General features: G+C 41.0%; 1 protein-coding gene across 1 annotated transcript in view; it reads left to right on the top strand.

Annotated features, from left to right (window-relative positions):
• Positions 1–2,721: 2,721 nt before the first annotated feature.
• Positions 2,722–26,039, top strand: part of LOC127029049 (tyrosine-protein kinase Fer-like) — a gene marked incomplete at its 5' end in the record, with an annotated part of 129,437 nt that continues 106,119 nt past the window's right edge. Inside the window, 4 exons of the mRNA XM_050914711.1 lie at positions 2,722–2,905; positions 6,123–6,260; positions 7,676–7,795; positions 13,636–13,758. Of these exons, the coding sequence (XP_050770668.1) occupies positions 2,722–2,905; positions 6,123–6,260; positions 7,676–7,795; positions 13,636–13,758 (565 nt within the window). The remainder of the gene's footprint in view (positions 2,906–6,122; positions 6,261–7,675; positions 7,796–13,635; positions 13,759–26,039) is intronic.

Genomic DNA, 26,039 nt, shown 5'->3' with positions numbered 1-26,039 from the left:
AAACCATTGAATGCCTCTGCTTTTTCTTCATCCCTATTAGTCAGGTGACCATCTTCAACAAGTATTGGTCTAATGTTTTCCTTAGACCTCCTCTTGCTATTAACATACTTTAAAAAAGCCTTTCTTGTTGTCTGACACAACACTGACCAGTTTCAACTCTAGTTGAGCTTTGGCCTTTCGTGTCTTCTCCCTGCATAAATGAACCACAGCTCTGTAATCTTCCTGTGAAGCCTGACCTCGCTTCCAGAGATCGTGCAATTTCTTTTTCCACCTGAGTTCCACAAGGAGTTCCCTGTTCAGCCAAGCTGGTCTTCTGCCCCCCTTGCTTGACTGACAACACAAGGGAATTGCCTGCTCCTGTGCTTCTAAAAGGTGGTTCTTAAAAACTGACCAGCACTCCTGGACTCCTAAGCCCTCAAAGGCAGATTCCCAGGGGACTCTCCTAAATAGCTCCCTGAGTAGCTTAAAGTTTGCTCTCTTGAAATTCAGGGTAGCAACTCTGCTGACCTTTTTTTCTCATTAAACTGAAAATTTTAAACTCAACCATTTCATGATCCCTGTGGCCAAGACAGCCACCTACCATCACATCTCCCACGAGTCCTTCTCTATTCACAAATAACAAAGTCTAGGAGGGCATCTTTCCTAGTTGGCTCACTGAGTACTTGTGACAAGAAGTTATCATCTCCCACAAACTTCAAGAATTTCCAAGACCTGCTCATCACAGCAGTATGATATTCCCAGTTGATGCCTGGGAAGTTGGAATCTCCCATAAGGACAAGGGCTACCGATCCAGAGGTTTCTCCTAATTGCCTGCCCTGCCTATCCCTCCTGAACAGCCTGCAGCCTTCCATCCCAGCACTCCAACTGTGGGACTCATTCCACCAAGTCTCACTAATACCAATGACATCATAGCTCTGGGAGCTGACCAACGCTTCCAGTTCATCCTGTTTGTTTCTCATACTGCATGTGTTGGTGTACAAGCATTTCAGATATGCTCCTGAACCCTCTGTGCTCCCAGGAGCAGTGTAAATGTTCCTACTAGGATTGCCACCCTCAGGCGATGCCATGCCAACCCTTGTGTGGTGGGTTGACGCTGGCTGGATGGCAGGTGCCCACCAAGCCGCTCTATCACTCCCCCTCCTCAACTGGACAGGGGAGAGAAAATATAATGAAAGGCTTGTGGGTCGAGATAAGGACAGGGAGATCACTCACCAATTACCGTCATGGGCAAAACAGACTCGACTCGGGGAAATTAGTAGAATTTATTACCAATCAAATCAGAGTAGGATAATGAGAAATAAAACCAAATCTTAAAAACACCTTCCCCCCACCCCTCCCTTCTTCCCAGGCTTAACTTTACTCCTGAGTTCTCTACCTCCTCCCCCCCCGAGCGGCACAGGGGGACGGGGAATGGGGGTTGCAGTCAGTTCATCACACGTGGTTTCTGCCGCTCCTTCCTCCTCAGGGGGAGGACTCCTCACACTCTTCCCCTGCTCCAGCGTGGGGTCCCTCCCATGGTAGACAGTCCTCCACGAACTTCTCCAATGTGAGTCCTTCCCATGGGCTGCAGTTCTTCACAAACTGCTCCTGCATGGGTCCTTTCCATGGGGTGCAGTCCTTCAGGAACAGACTGCCCCAGCGTGAGTCCCCCACAGGGTCACAAGTCCTGCCAGCAAGCCTGCTCCAGTGTGGGCTCCTCTCTCCACAGGTCCACAGGTCCTGCCAGGAGCCTGCTCCAGCATAGGCTTCCCACAGAGTCACAGCCTCCTTTGGGCGCATCCACCTGCTCTGGTGTGGGGTCCTCCACAGGCTGCAGGTGGATATATCTGTTCCACCGTGGACCTCCATGGGCTGCAGGGGGACAGCCTGCCTCGCCATGGTCTTCACCAGGGGCTGCAGGGGAATCTCTGCTCTGGTGCCTGGAGCACCTCCTCCCCCTCCTTCTTCACTGACCTTGGTGTCTGCAGAGTTGTTTCTCTCACATATTCTCACTCCTCTCTCTCCTGGCTGCTGTTGCGCAGCATTTTTTCCCTTTCTTAAATATGTTATCACAGAGGTGCTACCACTGTCGCTGACTGGCTCAGCCTTGGCCAGCGGTGGGTCTGTCTTGGAGCTGGCTGGCATTGTCTCTATCAGACATAGGGGAAGCTTCTGGTATCTTCTCACAGAAGCCACCCCTGCAGCCCCCCTGCTACCAAAACCTTGCCATGCAAACCCAATACACATGCTTTCCCTAAAAGCAGTTCCTGCTATCACTACTGGAGACAGAGTACTGGTCTAAGTGGATCATGGGTCTGAACTAGTAGGACATTTCTTATTTTCTTCATTTAAAAATGTTTATTTACTCTGAGACAGATAAAAGATTAGCATTTGTGATAGTCATGTGTTTGAGTGGTTTTTATTTCATTCTTCATAGTTATATTATTTTTATACTTATGTAGATGATGGTTTTCATATACTTTCAGATAAAGTATCCTCATTTCTACTCAAAGAAAATGCAGCATTTTTTTTATTAGTTTTGAATAAGAACACTAAGACATTTGTTTTTACTAGTGACTTGAGAATTGTCAAATTTTAGCTTCTTCAGAGAAATATCTTAAACATAGTATTGTGGAACAAAGTGCAAACTTATGAATCTATCAGATTTATGTCAACCACAAATATTGATGTTTGTATACTTTAAAATCACCATATGCATTTTCTTTTTTTCTTTCTTCTCAGGAAAGGAGACTGAGAAAGCCAAAGATCGGTGTGATAAAGCCACTATGAAACTTCATATATTGCATAATCAATATGTATTGGCGCTGAAAGGAGCACAGTTACATCAGCACCAATATTATGACGCTGCACTTCCTCTGTTACTTAATTCACTACAGAAGATGGAAGAAGAAATGATTAAAGCCCTGTAAGCTGTATTTTCTTATATATTTCTAATTTCCACAATTTTTGTGTAATATCCTAATTAATTCATAGTATTATTAGAAAATAATAAACCTTCATCAATTATTTGTATATCAAGGAGTAATGAAAAAGCTGTTTTCATCTTTCCATTGACAACAATTGTGCATAGAGAAGTCTATTCAAATAAATGCAGATAGTAGTTTTAAGGGGTTATTTAATATTTTAGTGAGAGACTGTCTTCTCATAAAACTTTTAAAATCTTAGAGGTTAACTGCAGTGTTTATAGTTAAGCTCATGCTTTATCCTTTCCTTCAGCTGGAATACTATGGCAAGTTAACATGCTTTAACTTGGTCAGCCCTTAATTAGTCAGGCAGTTGGACTAGATGATTGTTGTAGGTCCCTTCCAACTGAAATAGTCCTATTCTATTCTATTCTATTCTATTTTATTCTAAGTTAGTTGCCTCTCCAGTAGCCTTATTTTTATGAAATTCTGCCGGGAACCAATTTAGTTTAAAATGACCAACAATCTTGAAAGTCATTTGGGAGGAGGGCCAAACAGATGCATGGTTACTCATGTGTGTGCAAATAGCAGGATCATATAAACTGTCCTGGTTTCGGCTGGGACAGAGTTAACTCTCTTCTTCCTAGTAGCTGGTACAGTGCTGGGTTTTGGATTTAGTGTGAGAATGATGTTGATAACACTCTGATGTTTTAGTTGTTGCTAAGTAGCGCTTCTCTTAAGCCAAGGACTTTTCAGTTTCCCATGCTCTGCCAGCAAGGAGGTGTGCAAGAAGCTGGGAGGGAGCATAGCCGGGGCAGCTGACCTGAACTAGCCAAAGGGATATTCCATACCATGGAATGTCATGCCCAGTATATAAACAGGGGGGAGTTGGCCAGGAGTGGCGGATTGCTGCTCTGGCATTGGTCAGCAGGTGGTGAGCAATTGCATTGTGCATCACTTGTCTTTTCTTATTTCTTTTTTTTTTGTTGTATTCTTTTTCATTACAATTATTATTATTATTATTAGTTAGTAGTGTATTTTTATTTTTACTTTAGTTATTAAACTGTTCTTATGTCAACCCACGAGTTTTACTTATTTTTCCTTTCCTCCTCCCCATCCCACTGGGAGCGGGGAGGGGGAAGCGGCTGCATGGTGCTTAGTTGCTGGCTGGGGTTAAACCATGACATAAACCTAATTTCATTGTAAGGAATCCAGCCTTAAAAATACAATTACCTTTTTCTGAAAGATCATTCTCCACATCACTGATGAAGATGTGCAAACTGATATCTCAGAGAATTGTCAATGAGGACTCTAAGCTATCTTTTCTGATTCGTAACCACCATGCTGCCTCTTTGACTTTCCTGAAGAATATGAGTTGGTTTGGGAGACTGTTCTGTAGGTCTTTCTCTAAGACATTCCGAGGACTACAATTAAAAAATATTGCTTATAAATCACTTACTCTAAAAGAAGAAGTAGTTATCTCTTTTTGTAAGTATTGTTCATTTAGATGGGAGGCACTCTTCTATATCTCATTTTCTTACCTTTTCTGAAGTCTACATTCATCTTGACTTCAGCACATAGGAAGTGAAGGACAGTTAGGGGTTTCATGGTTTATATGCTTAGGTGATGCGGACAATATTAACAACTGCCTCATGAAGTATCATTGCTCCTTTTGATTCTGGTGCAGGTATGTAAATAAAATAGACCTCTATTGTAGTCTCTGCACAGTCCTTTTAATCTTAATTTTGTATGTAAAATCACAGCAAAAGACTTCAGTTAAATTTGTGTGCTGTAATTAATGTGATTTTTCATAATTGTGAATTATGATAATTCACTGAAGAGTTTTATCATTGAACAAGAGCCTATTGAACCCAATTTTCTTTGTCGTCTTTGAAATAAAAACTTGTAAAAATATTCTTGTCACTAAATAAACATTTTCAGTGAGATCTGAATTTATTGGAAAATTACTGCTGTCTAATATCTTTAGGCTTAATTCTATGAAAGGAGATGGTGATTTCAAGTGTAGGGGTTGGTGTGGCTATCTGTGTGAAATATACTTCATTAATAATCTTGGTTTTGCAAATCAGTTTGATAAACTTGAAGTGTATATTAACATCACTAATTTTTTTTTTTTTAGTAATTAACTTAGATTCCATTTCTCTTAGATCTGGCATTGCTGTAGTTGACATTAATGAATTCTCTTGTCTGTTTTCTCTTTAGAAAAAGTACTGAAGAAATACAAGCAAATAATGTTTTTTATAAAATAAACATAACTTGAGATCTTATCCAGGAAAAATCTGCTGATACTTTTTTTTCTGCACATTCCTCTGGGTTGGTCAAATTCATCAGTATTTAAAAAAAAAACCTCACCATGCTTCAGAACCTGGCAAGCCAAGAAGTTTGTCAAAAATAAAAATGAAATAGGAAATGATTATGAAGGGCTATTTATGGAAAACTAAAACTTAAAGAGAGTAGGAAGGTATTCTGGGAAAATATCACTGGATGCTATTAAATGTAGTGGTAAAATATCACTTATTCTTTTCTTTTACCATTTCTTTACCACACTTGCTTTTGCACACTGTTGAGGGCAGGTCATTAGGCTAGATGGCTCGTACTTTCTCATGTCAACTTTTTGTTTGATTTTGTTTCTTCTTGTAAATATATGCGAACTTGTGATTTATGCTTATTTTTGCCCTAATGACCAAATAATAAAATGAAGATATGAAAGAGAACAGTTAAAGCAATGAAGAAAGCCAGGTCTTAAAGGAAATGCACACTGACTATTTTTTGACTCGTTTTACCGTATGTCAGAATATACTTATTTTGTCAGTCAAGGGAACATGAAAAGCTTCAGTATAAATGATAACTAGCATAAGTTTTCTGGTCATAAAGAAGGGTGTCATCAATGAGCTGTATACATTCCTTTTCCGTGTAATCTCTATAGCTTTAGTTTAGCTACACTATATGTAGATGCACTGTAATTAGTATAAGGAGCATGGTCTTGGAGACTTCTCTACTCATAGCCAATCTGTAAAGAAGAGGTGACAATTGATCTGTTATTTCTTTGAGTAATATATGGTCTTTTTTTTTTTCCTCCCTTTTTAGCCAGTTGAAACAAGAGTTTGTAGTAACAGAAAATTGAAAGTTTGAAGCATCGTCAATGCCATCTATGCCTTCAGTGCCATGTTATACACTATAGTGTTTTTTTTTTCTCTCTAGAAAAGGAATCTTGGATGAATATAGCCAGATCACCAGTCTTGTAACAGAAGAGATTGTGAATGTCCATAAAGAGATCCAGACCTCTGTTGAACGGATAGACCCTAACTCTGAGTATAATGACTTCATAGATACTCATAGGTATAAGTTTTCATCTTGGTGTACATGTTCATGTTTCTTCTCGAGGAAAAACTTGTATTAAACTACAACACTGCTAAAGTGATCAGAGTTGTATTTGTTTCTGTTTGGTTCCTTTTAAATTGTTATTTGTAAAGCATTGTCCTAATTTGAAAAGCTGTTCCACTTGCACGTACAGAAAGTTGTCTGAATGTCAGGTTTTTAACCTGACTGTTTCTTCAACCATCCATCTCTTTGACTGTCTCTAGAAAAACAGAATTCCAATTACTATTATCGCATGTGAAGAGCCATAACTTTGGTACTGGCAGCAGACTATACATAGAATCATAGAATCATTTAGGTTGGAAAGGACCTTTAAGATCATCGAGACCAACCGTTAACCTAACACTGCCATGTCCACCACTAAACCATGACCCTAAGTGCCACATTTACACGTCTTTTAAATATCTCCAGGGATGGTGACTCAATCACTTCCCTGGGCAGCCTGTTCCAATGCTTGACAACCCTTTCAGTGAAGACATTTTTCCTAATATCCAGTCTAAACCTCCCCTGGCGCAACTTGAGGCCGTTTCCTCTCATCCTATCGCTTGCTACTTGGGAAAAAAAGAGACTGACACCCACCTTGCTACAACCTCCTTTCAGGTAGTTGTAGAGAGCGATAAGGTCTCCCCTCAGCCTCCTTTTCTCCAGACTAAACAACCCCAGTTCCCTCAGCCGCTCCTCATAGGACTTGTTCTCTAGACCCTTCACCAGCTTCGTTGCCCTTCTTTGGACACATGACAACCCAGATTCAGTGTGAGCTAATTTAGTGTGTATTTGGATGCATTTTGCATCCTGGGCTACATTAAGTTTCTCTGCTATATTTCTCTCATTGCCCATATTCTAGATGGTTTAAAGTGAACTCTAGGTACCCCTGTATACACTGCAGTTAATGCAGAGTAAGTAGTGCCTGAAACAACAAAATATGCAGGTAATGCAAGAAAGTTTTTAATTTAAAAAATAAACTTTATTTGCTGTTTATTGAACTGATTGCATATTGGTACATAAGTGGATAGTCCTAAGACTTCTTGCATTATCCTTTGTTATTAATGTGCAAATTGATAATTGTCATGTGCAGATTTATAGCTGGATTAGCTAAGAGTGGATCCATGCAAATAGATACCCCCTGAAAACCTTGATTATGTTGTGATCTTAATTCAAAGAATTATATTCTATTTTGTTCTCTGGTATCTTTTTAAGACTGTGTCCTTTATTTAAAGGAAAAAGAATATATAACCTATTGTTGTTTTTACTTTTATTTCATATGTAATTTTAACTATATTCTAGTTATTAATAATTCAAAACAAAACAATTTTATTTATGATCTACTTAAAGATACATGTTAATTTTGCAAATATAACTTTTATTTGCTAAATTAGGTCATCAGAAGTGGTTGAACAAGCAATAGAGTTTGATATGTCTTTACTAGAAGAAAATGAAAACCTTCAAGCTAATGAGATCATGTGGAATAATCTAACAGCAGAAAGTTTACAAGTCACGTAAGTTTTCTGTAAAAACTTTAATCCTTTAGAAATTCTGTCATACACGATGTCTAGGCTCAATCAGCTCATTGCATAGCTGTGTCCTGACTTTTAAGGTCCAGTTTCTGTAATAATGTTTTTAAGCTATAGACTCTTGCCCATTGCACTTTTTATTGTTACTTTGCACAAAATACTCCCTCCCAACCCAAAAAAGCAGCACTTGCCTGAATTTTCGATCTAGTCTCTCCTCCTCCGCATTTAATTTTTACAGTGCCCCAAATCCATCATGAATTCTCCTTGGGAACTTATTAATTTTCTCAAAGGTGTTTCCACATTCAGTATTCTAGGAAAAATACTGAAATCTGTCTATGAAGCCACTGAGTATAGTGATGTAGTCAGTGATGTAAATTGCCAGCCAGGAAATGTTCATAAATACAGTTGTTTTACCTGTTTTGTAGGTGTTCTGATTTTGTTTTCCAAAGAAAATTCTTATTCACTGTTATAACCTTTAATATGTATTAATTTACTAACATAGATGTAGCTGTTGTATTACATTTCATGGAATTTTTAGCTATTCAGGGTGATAAACTACCTCTCTACATATTTTGTTAATCTATTGTGTAGTTTTATCTTTTTATTAATTTCCCCAACTGTGCTGGTTTTGGCTGGGATAGAGTTAATTTCCTTCATAGTAGCTAGTATGGGGCTATGTTTTGGACTTGTGCTGGAAACAGTGTTGATAACACAGGGATGTTTTAGTTATTGCTGAGCAGTGCTTACACAGAGTCAAGGCCTTTTCTGCTTCTCACACCACCCCACCAGCGAGTAGGCTGGGAGTGCACAAGAAGTTGGGAGGGGACACAGCTGGGACAGCTGACCCCAACTGACCAAAGGGATATTCCAGACCATATGACGTCATGCTCAGCATATAAAGCTGGGGGAAGAAGGAGGAAGGGGGGGACATTTGGAGTGATGGCGTTGGTCTTCCCAAGTAACCGTTATGCGTGATGGAGCCCTGCTTTCCTGGAGATGGCTGAACACCTGCCTGCTGATGGGAAGTAGTGAATGAATTCCTTGTTTTGCTTTGCTTGCACATGCAGCTTTTGCTTTACCTATTAAACTGTCTTTATCTCAACCCATGAGTTTTCTCACTTTTACTCTTCTGATTCTCTCCCCCATCCCACTGTGGGGGAGTGAGGGAGCGGCTGTGTGGTGCTTAGTTGCCAGCTGGGGTTAAACCACGACACCAACTTTAATCAGTTGTTACTGGGGAACAAATCTCCTGCTGAGGTTATTATCTTGTCAATCTCATCTTTTGCCATAAAATGTTCTGATACAGTCACTTTTGAGATTGCAAAAATTAATTGTATATTTATTTTTTTATTGATTATAAGCAATATAAAATGGTAAATTCAATAATTCATTGGTAGATGGTGTTTTTTATCTGTAATATAATTCAGTCTGACTTATTTGAGGTTTTTCTTTACAATGTATAACTGATCCAAATAAGAAATCAGTGTATTTTTTTTAATTTGTCTGCTTAATCAAACTATGACCTTTGTTTCATGCAGATTTTTATTAAAACCAAAATAATAGTGAGAATGTATAGAAGACGTTTCAAATGTAAATACATTACAGTGTGTCTTCTGTAAATTATTCTAAGCCCTATGTTTCCTCAACACTACTGAGATTCTCTGGATTTTGTTCATTCTTTTTCAAGGTCATTAGTTGTCCTCTGTTTTTCTTGTGCAATATAATTATTTTTCATAAATTTATTCTTAAATAGGTATTGAAATAACCTCTTTTATATAATGTCTCAGCTTTCTGTCAGACTCCTCCTCAGTCCCAAAACAGCTTCATCTTTCTTATGAAAAGGTCCATTAATGAATAAAGCCCCTCCCTCCTCTTTAAACATTTTCCTGTTTATAATATATTCTGCATCATTACTAAATTGAGATTATTCCTGCATAAACTATGTATATGTTGTACAGCTAGCTGTACTTCAGCACAGTTACAAGGAAAAAATATATACTAAATCTCCCTTTTGAAGGGTCTTACAATCTTTATAAGATTCTACCTTCCACAGCTCAAAAACAGAAATAACTTCTTGTTTGGCTTGTCTTCCATATCCCAGTGTTTAGAAATAAGCCATCAGCATGTCTAAGCAAAACAGCTTAAACACTGCTTTTTTAGCAAATGATTTTGATGAAACTTGTGTTTGTAAATAAGTATCTTCATATTTGCATAAATATAATTTTTTTAATACAACTTCCACTGTGTCCTGTTACAAAGCTTATATTCATGCACTTTAAATTCTTTGATACATTTGAGAGAGAAATTTTATGGTGTGATTTTATTTTTGGAACAGGAATCAAATAGCTCTTTGAAGTGTTGCTGTATGTCCACTTTCTGGTACGGATTATATTAGGGCCTCTGAGCAAATGAGTCTGACTATATTAGGTCAGACCAAAGATTGACCTAGCCAACTTTCTTCTCTCTGACATTAGCCCAAAGGGAAAGTCTAGGGAGGAGAACAAGAACAGGATGTGCATGCATTCCCCAGAATGTTCTCTCAGCCTCCCATAATTTGCAGATTAGAATTTTTTTGAGCCAGAAGTAATATTTGTTTGTAATAGCCTTAGATGTATTTTTCTTTCATGAATTTGTCCAGTCAGTTTCAATATATGTAAGTATCTATTGTCCATGGTATCTTAGGTCAAGGAATTCCAAAGATTAACTTAACATTATGTCGACCTGTTACTTCCTAGTTTCATTTTATGACTCTAAGCTCTTGTTTTGGAAGACAATAGGAACAATGTACTCATTTCCACCTCATTCATGACATCATTGTAAACTTTTATCATACTCCTGCTCTGTCATCTTTTTTTTCCAAGCAAACAGTCTTTAGCTTTAGTTCTTCCTTTCCCAAAACTTCTTATCTTTTATTAAGCTTGTTATCTTTATTTGAATGTTTTCAAGGTTACTGTATTGTTTTTGAGATAAATGACCAGAATTGCACAGGTAATCCAGATACATAGATTAGAGAGAGGCATATTGAGGTTTCCTATGTTCTTGTTCTACTTAATCTTTAACAAATCCTAGAGAATCCTTCTGTTTGATTTTTCTGACCACTGTTGAGTATCAAGCCAGTGTTTTCATGGAATAGTCTGTTGTAACCCCAAGATCTCATTTCTTAGTGGTAACGGTCAGCTTAGAGCCATTCGCTGTTGTCCTGGTTTTGGCTGGGATAGAGTTAACTCTCTTCTTAGTAGCTGGTACAGTGCTGTGTTTTGGATTTAGTGTGAGAATAATGTTGATAACAAGCTGATGTTTTAGTTGTTGCTAAGTAGCACTTATCTTAAGCCAAGGACTTTTCAGTTTCCCATGCTCTGCCAGCAAGCAGGTGTGCAAGAAGCTGGGAGGGAGCATAGCTGGGGCAGCTGACCTGAACTAGCTAAAGGGATATTCCATACCATGGAATGTCATGCCCAGTATATAAACAGGGAGGAGTTGGCCGGGAGGTGCGGATCGCGGTTCGGGAACTAACTGGGCATCGGTCAGCGGGTGGTGAGCAATTGCATTGTGCATCACTGGTTTTTTTTCTCCTCCCCCCTTCCTTTTTTTTGATTATATTCCTTTTCATTACTGTTATTATTATTATATTTCATTATTACTATTGTTAGTATTATATTTTACTTTAGTTATTAAACTGTTCTTATCTCAACCCACGAGTTTTACTTTTTTTTTTCCTTTGCTTTCCTCCTCCTCACCCCACTGGGAGGGGGAGGGGGAAACGGCTGCGTGGTGCTTAGTTGCTGACTGGGGTTAAACCACGACAACTGTATAAAGTTTTGGATTGTTTTCCCCCTTGTATATTTGTTTATTTTAATACACATTGAGATTAATCTTCTAAATGGCAGTCCAGTTACTGATTCTCATAAGATTCAGAAAAATCCTTTTGCATTATTCACATTCAGCCCCTTCCTTTACTACCTCAAATAACATTGTACTGTCAGCATTCTTTGTCACTTTTAAAATTGTTGTTTCATCTCAGTTATCATGAACATATTAAGCAGTGCAGATTTTTATGAACCTCTACTAGTTGTCTCCTGGCACTGTAAAAACTGACTCATTATTATCCTATTTCTTCTTTTTTAATTGTTTTTAATACAAGCAAGAACCCTTCCTCTTATGACTGCTTAGTTTTCTTTAACTGCTTTTGCTTGATATACCTTGTCAACTGCTTTTTTTTTTGTCTTGCTTTAAAACTACTAGAAAAATATAACATGCTTGCATCAACTTATTGTGCATTGACTAGATATTCTCAAGTAAGGTCAGTGTATTACATCCTTTATTGATAGATGATGGCTTTTTAAAGATCCATTCTGTATGTTCTGAAACAATAGGAATTTGATTGTTGATCTTTAGAGTTGAGATCATGGCCTTGGATCTTCAAAATACTACATCGTTATGTTTCTGCAGAGGAAAACTACCTTCAGTATCTAGCAAATATAATAAATCTAATACATATACTGGATTTATTTCCCAGACATTGAATGGAGTAGAAGATATATGTTAATCCAGAATCAATAATTTTAGGTCAAATCAATCATTTTTTTGAGTATATGAGAAGAATGACAACTTTACATGCATTACTGAAGGTTTTAATAAAATATATTCTAAGGATAAGTGATGAGAAAACTGGCTCAGTTTTACATTTTCAGGTATGTTTATATTTATGAATAAAGACGATTTGACAGAGAGAGGTAGTTAAAAGTCAGTGTTTATTAGGGAACTTTTGTAAGTAATGAGAGAGATGTGTCTCCTGATAAATATTGATGACTATCATAGACTAATATTGAGATATTCTGAAAAGCATAACAGAATAAACCTCCTCTGACACTCCCCAAACTGGAACAGTTTTGGGCAATCGATCTGTGCAGTATCAAGTACTATATGTATTTTACCTTTGTTCCACTCTTTACTATAATACCTTTTTATTAAAATTGTGCTTGAAAATACAGGGGAAAGAGTAAGATACTTGAAGATGGATAGATGAATGCCAAAAAGGAAAGGATATTTTTTAAATTATTCTCCCAGCTTAGCAATTGCTTGAAGTCAAAGCATATTTTTCGATATGCGAGCCTTTTATCTGCTTTGTGTAGAGTTGACTAAGAATTATATCGCAAAGTCTCATTTTACATTTGTTGACTTTTTTTGGTATTGGAATGTTTGCCAGTATAATTGCAAAGTGTCAGTAATGGTTTTAATGTGCAATAACAGTTTCTCAGTTAATGTTGAGTATTTTTGTACAAATTTTACCTTTATTTTGGACTTACCATTACCAAAAACTGTGTGGCTTTAAAAAAGTTAATCATATAGAGAAGAATATACAGATCACTCTTATACTAAAAAGTATTGTTTTAACTTGCAATGCAAAACCTACTGATTCTGGTTTTATTATTTCTAGAGATTAATACATTACAACTACTGATTGTACATATTTATTTAATGTGTACTTCAACAGTCTGAAGGCTTTCATTTTTCATATAACTTCTCATGAATTAGCAATATATTAGGAAGGCATTAATCCACATAACGAATCATGCATTCTAGAGAATGCAGGCAGCAGATCATTCTGTAACTTTGTATGTATCCACAGTCTAGTATGGATTCTGTAATAACATAGGTTAATAATATAATATAAAGGTACATACACAAAAAAGACCAATGACCAGCAAATAACATATTTTGAAGACTAATGCTCCTTTTCATCTTTAGGAAAAAAATTTAAATGTTTCCAAATATGTTCAGTCTGTGTATGCATACCATAGATTTCTGAAATGTATGTATTACAGGTTAAAAACAGTAATAGAAGAATTGATTCAGACACAGCAGACACTTTTGAGCAAAGAGAAACTTGTGTTGGAACTAGAGAAAAAATTAGAGGAGTCCTCTAAGACTTGTGAAAAAACGTCGGAGTAAGTATAACTAAAATATCAAAATATAATAATTTGAGATAAATTTGTCTATAATGCAGTTCCTAAGACTTAAATATGAAATAATCTGCACTAACATTGTTTTGCTTTAGTGAGAAATGATTATTATCAATGACAACAAAAAGTTAGTTTCCAATGTCTTAAATAAACCTTTCCCACTCCAGATCCTAATTAATTAGAGAACTGAGCAGCTTCTTTAATTTAGTTTAATTGTCATACTATTGGGATGGCTCAAGAACTGGACCTTTGGTAAGCAGTGTAACTTCAGCTTGATGGAACAAAAGGAGTCAATTCAGATTGTCTCTCTGACAGTTCATTGTATAGATATGATTTTATGAAAGACTTTTCAGAGCAATATGCAAGATATGTAAACTTTCTTATGCAATAATGTAGAACCAATACCCTGTAATACTGAATAGTAAATAATGAAGGTGAGGGATTAATTGATGTTTTACAGTGCCACAAATAAACATTCATTATAAATAATAATTTTTGATCAAGATCATTGGTCTTTTTTCTAACTCTGATTAAGTTTCACATCACAGTCTAAACTGAAGTTATAACAACAGATAAATAACTTCTGTCTGTAGTGATGTTTTTCCAATTCTTGTTGTGATCAGTCAGAATCTTACTAACTTGGTCATAAATATTGGTTTGCAATACCTGTGAAGTGAAATGCAAGTCCTCAGATAATTCTGTCTTCATTGAAAAAGACTTCTAAGCTCTGTTGAAGGCATCTTGTAACTTGATACATTGAGTAGCATTTTCTTCATATATGAAACTTTATATATATGTGTAATTGTTCCGATTTGATGATTTCCTGTTCTTTGATAGCCTACACATATACCCACAGTATGTATATTTTCCCATTTTTCAATTCTTGACCTACCTTCTTTGCTGCATATAGCTTAAAGGATAAACACTTTGTAATATATGAGTTTTGTGGGGTTTTTAAGCATTATGACTTTGTTTCTCCCTCATGCTGCTTTTTCCTTAGGAATGTTTCTTCAGTATTGTCTTGTTGTGCATTATATCTCTCTGAAAGTGGTTTTCTATCCCTGCCTTTCCTGCTGTAGGTAGGGTCCTTTGATCCTGTAGCAAATGTTTGTATTTTTGAGGAGATGATCTCAGTGTAGACTCCAGCTGTATCTGTGGGTCTTTTTAAAAAGCATGGGATCTGGCTTAGATTTCTAGGTGTAAGACATAAGCTTCCCTGAAATCACCCATTCTGTTTTGGCATTGGTTATGTCTTCCACCAACAGACCCCATTTTAATTTTTAACTGCACTGAAGAATGACCAGGACGTTTTTGATTGTTTAGCTCTTCTTATACAAGTACTTATGGTCCCTAGAAGGTCTCAATCAACCGTTGCATATTCTTGACTGCTGTCACACGATATAGCACCAGCCTCAGCACTGCAAAGCAAGGTCAAAGGCAAGGGCAGTTGAGCGATGAATGAAAGCTTGCCTCTTGAGCCAGTGGTCATCCTGCTGGTGGATGGGCTGATCAAGTCAGATTGCTTGGCTGTGAGTTGGCACCTTCAAAGAGCTTTAACGCAAGTCTCTCTTCATGAAAGAAAGCGGGGAGGTCACCTCCAAATTCAAGAGCTTTAGAGTCTGTTATTGTTGAGTCTCATGCAAGATGCTGAGGTTAGCCCTTCAGTGCTGATAAAATCTTCCCTGGCTCTGCTTTATCTGGGCAAAATGAAGCTCAAGTCTGCAAAATTATGTTTTCTGTCTCTTCACTTGAACCAGTTTGGACTTCAGCTCACTTCTTTTTGGCACAGCCTCAGCACCACCAGTTCTGAGCTATTGAGTGACTTTGCAGTGTATACTAGGTCTGACCGGGATGGAGTTAACTTTCCTCATAGCAGCCCATATGGTGCTGTGCTTTGCATTTGTGGCTAGAACAGCATTCATAACACACTGATGTTTTGGCTATTGCTGAACAGCCCTTGCACAGCATCAAGGCTTTCTCTCCACCCCCCCACCCCCCCCAAAGCCCAGATGGGTGGGGGTGGGCAAGAGGTTGAGAGGGGACATAGCCAGGACAGCTGACCCAAACTGACCAAAGGGATATTCCATACCATATGATGTTGTGCTCAGCAATAAAAGCTCAGAGAAAGGAGGAAGAAGTGGGGGCATTTGTGGTTATGGCGTTTGTCTTCCCAAGCAACCATTACATGTGCTGAGGCCCTGTTTTCCAGGCCTGCCGATGGGAAGTAGTGGATGAATTCCTCTTTTTACTTTGCTGGTGCATGCAGCTTTTGCATTCCCTATTAAACTGTCATTATCTAGATTCATGGGTCTTCTCACCTTCCTTCTATTTTCTCCCCATCCCATAGGAGAGTAGAGTGGGTGAGAGGCAGGGTGGGTGTTTGGCTGCCAGACGGGCCAACCCACCACAGCGTTTTTTGGTGCCTCATGTTGGTCTTCTTACAGAGGTCACACCTGCAGCCTCCCAGCTACCAAAACCTTGCCATATAAACCCAATACCACTTTCCAATCTGTTGCCCTGATCCAGTCTCACAAGGACTCTTCACACAAGATCTTACTCTGTGAGGTTGATAGTAGCTCTTGTTAGCCACAAGGACCATAAAGTTTGCATTGATGGAAGCCACAGCTAAAGAATTTTATAGGGGCTACTTCTCCATGCATAGATGGAACAGGGAACATTCTACATGTGGTTTTGGCAAACTGAAAATATTTAGTGTTTCAGATACTTTTCAGCGGATGACCTGGTGCACATCTTGCCACAGTTCAGGAAAGAGAACAGTTCATGTCTTTTAACATTGTCCTGGTTTCGGCTAGGACAGAGTTAATTTTCTTCCTAGTAGCTGGTATAGTGCTGTGTTTTGGATTTAGTAGGAAAAGAATGTTGATAACACACTGATGTTTTTAGTTGTTGCTAAGTAGTGTTTATACTAAGTCAAGGATTTTTCAGCTTCTCATGCCCAGCCAGCAAGAAGGCTGGAGGGGCACAAGAAGCTGGGAGGGGACACCATCAGGACAGCTGACCCAAACTGGCCAAAGAGCTATTCCATACCATATGACATCATGCCCAGTATATAAACTGGGGGAGTTAACTGGGAGGGGGGATCGCGGCTCGGGAACTAACTGGGCATCGCTCAACGAGTGGTGAGCAATTGCATTGTGCACCACTTACTTTGTATAGTTTAATTCTTTTAGTATTGCTATTGTCATATTATTATTATTATCATTATCATTGTTTTTCATTCCTTTCTGTCCTATTAAACTGTCTTTATCTCAACTCACGAGGTTTTTTTCCTGATTGTCTCCCCCATCCCAGGTGTGGGGGGGCAGTGAGCGAGCGGCTGCGTGGTGCTTAGCTGCCGGCTGGGGTTAAACCACGACAGTCCTTTTTGGCGCCCAACGTGGGGCTCGACGGGTTGAGATAACGACAAATCTGACTGGAATGTGTTAGAACAAATTTGTTATAAACATACATTATATTAGTTCAATAGTCGCTGGTCACAATGTTGATGTATTTGCTCTCAAAGTTGGTGCACTTGTTCTTAAAGGTGCGTTATGTAACACCTTACTTGCAGTATATGCTCCCTGTTGTGCTGTTTATCACCCGTGGGAACTGGGCCAGAGTTATCATGTTGTTCTACTTTGTAACACTGGCTTATGATACGATAGAATTGCTGGTCATGAAACTAATCTGGTATTTGTACTCAGCATTGCCGTCACCTCCGTACTTCGGGAGCCGTCTATCAGAAACTATTAATAATTACACCTTGTACCTTTTCTCATCGGAGAGCCAAGCCACGGGGGAGACACATTTCTTCAGCTTCCCCTTCTCCTCCAGGCAAATTACAGTGGCTCTTGAGAATTTTGAATATCCTTGGGATGTTCAAACCAGCATGTTCCTATTGCTATGTCTCCTGAATGTGTTCCAGGCCTTGTTTAAGGTTAAACAACTATTTAAGAATACCTTTCGGAAATCTGCCCCGAGGCTTAATAGCCATGGGTGGCATGGCATGTGGGAGAAAATGGGCAGGTATCTAGAGAACTTCTCACCTCCAATGGTTTGGAACTTCACTCCCGAACAACTACAGGACCCTGATAAAATGATAGATTATCTGAAAGGAAAATGCTGTGGCGATTCCAAAGAGGCACAACTTATCGCACTGTGCTGGGCCCTGGCCAGTATCTACCAAACACTGCTCAATACTGTGCAGCACCCTCAGGGGGAAGGGAGGGAAAACAGACCGACAGATACTGCGGCTACTCCAACCCCTGCAACAGACACAGCAGCTACTGCAACCCTGGCAACAGACAAGGCGGCTACTCCAGCCCCCATAACAGACACTGCAGCTACTGCAACCCTAGCGACAGGCAAGGCGGCTACTCCAGCCCCGACAACAGACACTGCAGCTACTGCAACCCTAGCGACAGGCAAGGCGGCTACTCCAGCCCTGACAACAGGCGCTGCAGCTACTCCAACCCCTGCGACAGGCACTGCAGCTACTCCGACCCCTGCGACAGGCGCTGCGGCTGAACCAGAGAACCAATCTGTGCCAGTATCAGTCGCCCCTATACAGAAGAAGAAATATACAAAAAAATCAGTTCGTTTAGCGAAGGATGAAGATGAACCAGGGCCATCACGAGAACAGGAGGAAGAGGCAGAACCAGAAGTAATCACCCGATCTCTATCCCTGAGTGAGCTGCGGGATATGCGAAAAGATTTCAGCCATCGTCCAGGTGAGCACATTATCACCTGGCTGCTCCGATGCTGGGACAATGGGGCTAGTAGCCTGGAATTAGAGGGTAAGGAAGCCAAGCAGCTGGGATCACTTGCTAGGGAAGGTGGCATTGATAAGGCGATTGGAAAAGGGACACAAGCCCTCAGCCTCTGGAGGCGACTCCTGTCAAGCGTGAAGGAAAGGTATCCCTTCAAGGAAGATGTTATATGTCAACCAGGCAAGTGGAGTACCATGGAAAGAGGTATCCAGTACCTGAGGGAATTAGCTGTGCTAGAGATGATTTATTATGACCCAGACAGTTTACAATTACCCAGAGATCCAGACGAAGTTCAATGCACATGACCCATGTGGCGGAAGTTTCTACGGAGCGCACCATCATCGTATGCCAACCCATTGGCAGTACTAACTTGGAAAGATGAAGAGGCACCGACAGTGGATGAAATGGCTCGCCAACTCCGGCAATATGAAGAAAATCTCTCTTCATCCCTACGAGCCTGTGTCTCGGCTGTGGAAAAACTGTCCGAAAAGTCCGAAAAACTGATTGAACTGATCGAAAAGTCCTACTCCCCACCTGTACAGACCAATATCTCAGCTATTAGGAGTGAGCATTCCTCTGATCAAGAGAGAGAATATAGAAGGTATACACCACGGGGTACCCTGTGGTTTTACCTGCGTGACCACGGAGAGGACATGAGGAAGTGGGATAGAAAACCTACCTCGGTCCTAGATGCACGGGTACGTGAATTGAAAGGAAAAACAACCCGAAAAGGGGATTCTTCCACGAAAGATGCCGCTCCGGTTGCCAGACAAAGTAGAAGGGCTTCTGACCCTCTTGAAGGGACCTCTAAGTCATTTTTACAAGAAGTGAGTAACAAATACTCTGACCAGGATTAGAGGGGCCCTGCCTCCAGCCAGGTGGAGGAAAGGGACAACCGGGTTTATTGGACTGTGTGGATTCGATGGCCTGGCACATCAGACCCACAGGAGTATAAGGCTCTAGTGGATACTGGTGCACAGTGTACCCTAATGCCATCAAGTTATGAAGGGGCAGAACCCATCTGTATCTCTGGTGTGACAGGGGGATCTCAACAGCTAACTGTATTGGAGGCTGAAATAAGCCTAACTGGGAATGAGTGGCAGAAACACCCCATTGTGACTGGCCCAGAGTCCCCATGCATCCTTGGCATAGACTATCTCAGGAGAGGGTATTTTAAAGATCCAAAGGGGTATCGGTGGGCTTTTGGTATAGCTGCCTTGGAGACAGAGGGAATTGAACAGTTGTCCACCTTACCTGGTCTCTCTGAGGACCCTTCGGTTGTGGGGTTGCTGAGGGTTGAAGAACAACAGGTGCCAATCGCTACCACAAGGGTGCACTGGCGGCAATATTGCACCAACCGAGACTCCCTGATTCCCATCCATCTGCTGATTCATCGGCTGGAGAGCCAAGGAGTGATCAGCAGGACTCGCTCACCCTTTAACAGCCCCATTTGGCCAGTGCGAAAGTCTAATGGAGAATGGAGACTAACAGTAGACTATCGTGGCCTGAATGAAGTCACGCCACTGCTGAGTGCTGCTGTGCCAGACATGCTAGAACTTCAATATGAACTGGAGTCAAAGGCAGCCAAGTGGTACGCCACAAGTGATATCGCTAATGCATTTTTCTCCATCCCTTTGGCAGCAGAGTGCCGGCCACAGTTTGCTTTCACTTGGAGGGGCATCCAGTACACCTGGAATCGACTGCCCCAGGGGTGGAAACACAGCCCCACCATTTGCCATGGACTGATCCAAAATGCACTAGAAAAAGGTGGAGCTCCAGAACACCTGCAATACATTGATGACATCATCATATGGGGCAACACAGCAGAAGAAGTTTTTGGGAAAGGGGAGAAAATAATCCAAATCCTTCTGAAAGCCGGTTTTGCCATAAAACAGAGTAAGGTGAAGGGACCCGCACAGGAGATTCAGTTTTTAGGAATAAAATGGCAAGACGGACGTCGTCATATCCCAATGGATGTGGTCAACAAAATAGCAGCTATGTCTCCACCGACTAGTAAACAGGAAACACAAGCTTTCTTAGGTGTTGTAGGTTTTTGGAGAATGCATATTCCAAATTATAGTCTGATTGTAAGCCCTCTCTACCAAGTGACCCGGAAGAAGAACGATTTTAGATGGGGCCCTGAACAACAACAAGCCTTTGAACAGATTAAACGGGAGATAGTTCATGCAGTAGCCCTTGGGCCGGTCCGGGCAGGACCAGATGTTAAAAATGTGCTCTACACCGCAGCTGGGGAGAATGGCCCTACCTGGAGCCTCTGGCAGAAAGCACCAGGGGAGACCCGAGGTCGACCTCTAGGGTTCTGGAGTCGGGGATATCGAGGATCTGAGGCCCACTATACTCCAACTGAAAAGGAGATATTAGTAGCACATGAAGGAGTTCGAGCTGCTTCAGAAGTGGTTGGTACTGAAACACAGCTCCTGTTGGCACCCCGACTGCCAGTGCTAGGCTGGATGTTCAAAGGGAAGGTCCCTTCTACACATCATGCAACTGATGCTACGTGGAGTAAGTGGGTTGCACTGATCACACAACAAACTCGAATAGGAAACCTTAGTCGCCCAGGAATTCTGGAAGTGATCACGGACTGGCCAGAAGGCAAAGATTTTGGAATATCACCAGAGGAGGAGGTAACGCGTGCTGAAGAGGCCCTATTGTATAATAAACTGCCAGAAAATGAGAGGCAATATGCCCTGTTCACTGATGGGTCCTGTCGCATTGTAGGAAAGCATCGGAGGTGGAAGGCGGCTGTATGGAGTCCTATACGACAAGTTGCAGAAACTGCAGAAGGAGAAGGTGAATCGAGTCAGTTTGCAGAGGTGAAAGCCATCCAGCTGGCTTTAGACATGGCTGAACGAGAAAAATGGCCAATACTTTATCTCTATACCGATTCATGGATGGTGGCAAATGCTCTGTGGGGGTGGTTGCAGCAATGGAATCAGAGTAACTGGCAACGCAGAGGTAAACCCATCTGGGCTGCCCCATTGTGGCAAGATATTGCTGCCCGGCTAGAGAATCTGGTTGTGAAAGTACGTCATGTAGATGCCCACGTACCCAAGAGTTGGGCCACTGAAGAACATCAAAACAACCAACAGGTGGACAAGGCTGCTAGGATTGAAGTAGCTCAGGTGGATCTGGATTGGCAACATAAGGGTGAGTTATTTTTGGCTCGGTGGGCCCATGACACTTCAGGTCATCAGGGAAGAGATGCAACATATAGATGGGCTCGTGATCGAGGGGTGGACCTGACCATGGACACTATCGCACAGGTCATCCATGAATGTGAAACATGCGCTGCAATTAAGCAAGCCAAGCGGTTAAAGCCTCTTTGGTATGGGGGACGATGGCTGAAATATAAATATGGAGAGGCCTGGCAGATTGACTACATCACACTCCCACAAACCCGCCAAGGCAAGCGCCATGTGCTTACAATGGTGGAAGCAACCACTGGATGGCTGGAAACATATCCCGTGCCCCATGCCACCGCCCGGAACACTCTCCTGGGCCTTGAGAAGCAAATCTTATGGCGACACGGTACCCCAGAAAGAATTGAGTCAGACAACGGGACTCATTTCCGGAATAATCTCATAGACACCTGGGCCAAAGAGCATGGCATTGAGTGGGTGTATCACATGCCCTATCATGCACCAGCCTCCGGGAAAATCGAGCGATACAATGGATTGTTAAAGACTACATTGAAAGCAATGGGTGGTGGGACCTTTAAACATTGGGATACACATTTAGCAAAGGCCACCTGGTTAGTCAACACTAGAGGATCTGCCAATCGGGCTGGCCCTGTCCAATCAGAACTTTTACATACTGTAGAAGGGGAGAAGGTCCCTGTAGTGCACATAAAAAAATATGCTAGGGAAGACAGTCTGGGTTACTCCTGCCTCAGGCAAAGGCAAACCCATTCGTGGGATTGCTTTTGCTCAAGGACCTGGGTGCACTTGGTGGGTGATGCGGAAGGATGGGGAAGTCCGATGTGTGCCTCAAGGGGATTTGATTTTAGGTGAGAATAGCCAGTGAATTAAATTGTATTATGTTAATTGCTATATAACCCTGCCATTGTATGTCATCATTACTATAGTTGTTATATGCTATATCAACAGTATTACAGTATGAATTATCTAGATTAATAATGAACTTTGATAAAACCAAGCGAAGTGCAGTAGTGATGGAACCAGGACTGACTGCAGCATGCAACAATCCAACACTACACACCATCCTCCTGCTGCGCCCAATGTCATCTGCCCGCTGCACTGCACCAAAGCCCAATCCTGCTCTGCCGACTGAGCGGACTTCACACCATCTCTCCTGCCCAGACAGACTGTTATGATAGATGGAGTCCAAAGTCATGGACTGAATGAACTCAACGAACATTTTAAATGGACATTTTAAAGGCTTATACATTAAGGGAATGATATCTGTGTGTATATGTATTAAAAGGCAGCAAAAGTGGTGGTGATTAATTGAAAATGCATTGGGAAGTGTGGGACCTGGACATGATGTAGATGGTATAGAATAAGGGGTGGATACTGTCCTGGTTTCGGCTAGGACAGAGTTAATTTTCTTCCTAGTAGCTGGTATAGTGCTGTGTTTTGGATTTAGTAGGAAAAGAATGTTGATAACACACTGATGTTTTTAGTTGTTGCTAAGTAGTGTTTATACTAAGTCAAGGATTTCTCAGCTTCTCGTGCCCAGCCAGCAAGAAGGCTGGAGGGGCACAAGAAGCTGGGAGGGGACACCGCCAGGACAGCTGACCCAAACTGGCCAAAGAGCTATTCCATACCATATGACATCATGCCCAGTATATAAACTGGGGGGAGTTAACTGGGAGGGGGGATCGCGGCTCGGGAACTAACTGGGCATCGGTCAACGAGTGGTGAGCAATTGCATTGTGCACCACTTGCTTTGTATAGTTTAATTCTTTTAGTATTGCTATTGTCATATTATTATTATTATCATTATCATTGTTTTTCATTCCTTTCTGTCCTATTAAACTGTCTTTATCTCAACTCACGAGTTTTTTTTTCCTGATTCTCTCCCCCATCCCAGGGGTGGGGGGCAGTGAGCAAGCGGCTGCGTGGTGCTTAGCTGCCGGCTGGGGTTAAACCACGACAAACATGCAGGATCCATCTTATTATCTCTGGATCATGATGAGCTGTAACCATTCAGAGTTTGGGATGTTTTTGTTTTAGCTGTTGTGTATTCACCAAAGCCTTGTTGATAGTGGAAGGCCATCATTTTCACAAGGAGATCTTTTTTCTTTTTTCTCTCTCATAATGAAGACCAGACAATAGAACATTATCTTGAGTAGAGATTGTTCACTTCTTTGTGTGATACTTTTAAACTTCTGCAGTCTCATGCCAAACTTCACTTCCAGGACCTCCAATTGTGTCTTCATACATCATACTGATCCTTTCCCTATTGTCGTGGTTTAACCCCAGCCGGCAGCTAAGCACCACGCAGCCGCTCGCTCACTGCCCCCCCACCCCTGGGATGGGGGAGAGAATCAGGAAAAAAAACTCGTGAGTTGAGATAAAGACAGTTTAATAGGACAGAAAGGAATGAAAAACAATGATAATGATAATAATAATAATATGACAATAGCAATACTAAAAGAATTAAACTATACAAAGCAAGTGGTGCACAATGCAATTGCTCACCACTCGTTGACCGATGCCCAGTTAGTTCCCGAGCCGCGATCCGCGCCGCCCGGCCAACTCCCCCCTGTTTATATACTGGGCATGACGTTCCATGGTATGGAATACCCCTTTGGCTAGTTCAAGTCAGCTGCCCCGGCTCTGCTGCCTCCCAGCTTCTTGCACACCTGCTTACTGGCAGAGCACGGGAAACTGGAAAGTCCTTGGCTGAAGATAAGTGCTACTTAGCAACAACTAAAACATCAGAGTGTTATCAACATCATTCTCACACTAAATCCAAAACACAGCACTGTAACAGCTACTAAGAAGAAAATTAACTCTGTCCCAGCTGAAACCAGGACACCTATGAATGATCATTCTGCTGATTATCAGAATATTTTTTTTTGTGACTTAGTACAATGCACATATTTAGGGATATGACTTTTTATCTTTTCCTGCCAACAAGGATTTTATGACAGAGTGTTCCCTTATTATTTTGGAACCTACTTGAATAATGATCTGACTCAGGATCACTTTGTGAAGAAACAATCTCTTGACATGCATGACGTTTGGCCTGTAGTGCTTTCAGAATATGTCTATTTCATGTTCAGTGTTTACATGTACAGGTTATGACAGAGCAACTTCTTGCTGCATCAACAAACAAGGTTGAATCAGGTCTCCCCTGCTTTGTTGGAGAGGACTGAAGCTGTGGATGTGTGGAATTATTGATGAAGTTGATATTTGAATTGTTTTTTCTGGATTTTCCAGCTCTCTTGTGGGCAGTGTCAGCAGAGCTGCATGAACCTCGTTCATGAGTACAACAACCAATATCATTTGTGAGAGAGGAATTACATGAGCCAGATTTTTTTGTTGCTAGGGCAAAGGAGAAATACTTTAATTTCTGCTCAGGAGTGGATTGTTGTCAGGGATAACTTCTAAGTTTCCTTTTTTCCCCCTAAGAATTGGAGGGCTGGCAGGAGGGTTTGTCTTCCAGGGGTTATTCTCAAGGTGTAGAGTGACAGAATACTATGATTTTTCTCTACACTGTCCTCATTCTTGGTAGTTCTGGTCCCTCAACCTGCTTCATCTGTCCTTTCAGACTGTGAGAACTCTGCACCTCTTTCTAGACTACATGTCTCTGGGTTCCAGTTGAGTGCTTTTAAGGTTGTATATATTGCACCATGGATGGTGGATGGTTCTCTGTGTTAGACAGCTTCTGTCCATCTTTGGTTTTGGCAGTTCTTGGGGGTAATATGAAAGTGTCCTCTATGTACTTGTATATGCTCTAAGCAATCTGCTTGTCCTTCACTACTGCTTGATTATGTCTGTTTTGGAATATCTCTTGGAGTTGAATGTGGGTGTTCTTTGATATCTTTATGTGAAAGTCTGTCTTATGGCCATCTTAATTTAATTAATCTCTGTTCTTTCTTATCAAAGAAGTTAGTTTTTCAGTATTTCCTTATTCCTGAAGGTTCATGCTTCTAAGACTAAATTTATACTTGATACTCTCAGTGTAAGGAGGACTCTTTCCTTTTATTGACACAGGTCTAGATCCTTCTGAAAGTCCTCCAGATTTAACTTTATTAATTTCTGGGAGGACTGAGCACTCTGGAGCTTTTGGGGTTTTGTTTTGTTTTGTTTTGTTTTGTTTTTCCCACTGTGCAGAATCTCTTCAAATGGCTCTCCATTTGCATGCAACAAAGGTGGAAATCTTGATTGCAGCATAGGAGATTGGTACAGTCTTTTTATATGGCTGTCTGCTGTGAGGCCACTTGCGGGGTTGTGGGTTCCCCCTCCCCCCCCCCCCATCTGTTTTAAGCACTATCATGTCCCTGAA

This window comes from Gymnogyps californianus, unplaced genomic scaffold, assembly GCF_018139145.2.
Source record: "Gymnogyps californianus isolate 813 unplaced genomic scaffold, ASM1813914v2 HiC_scaffold_65, whole genome shotgun sequence".
Lineage (NCBI taxonomy): Eukaryota > Metazoa > Chordata > Aves > Accipitriformes > Cathartidae > Gymnogyps > Gymnogyps californianus.
The sequence above is the reverse complement of the archived record's forward strand: the minus strand, read 5'-3'. Positions and strand labels throughout refer to the sequence as shown.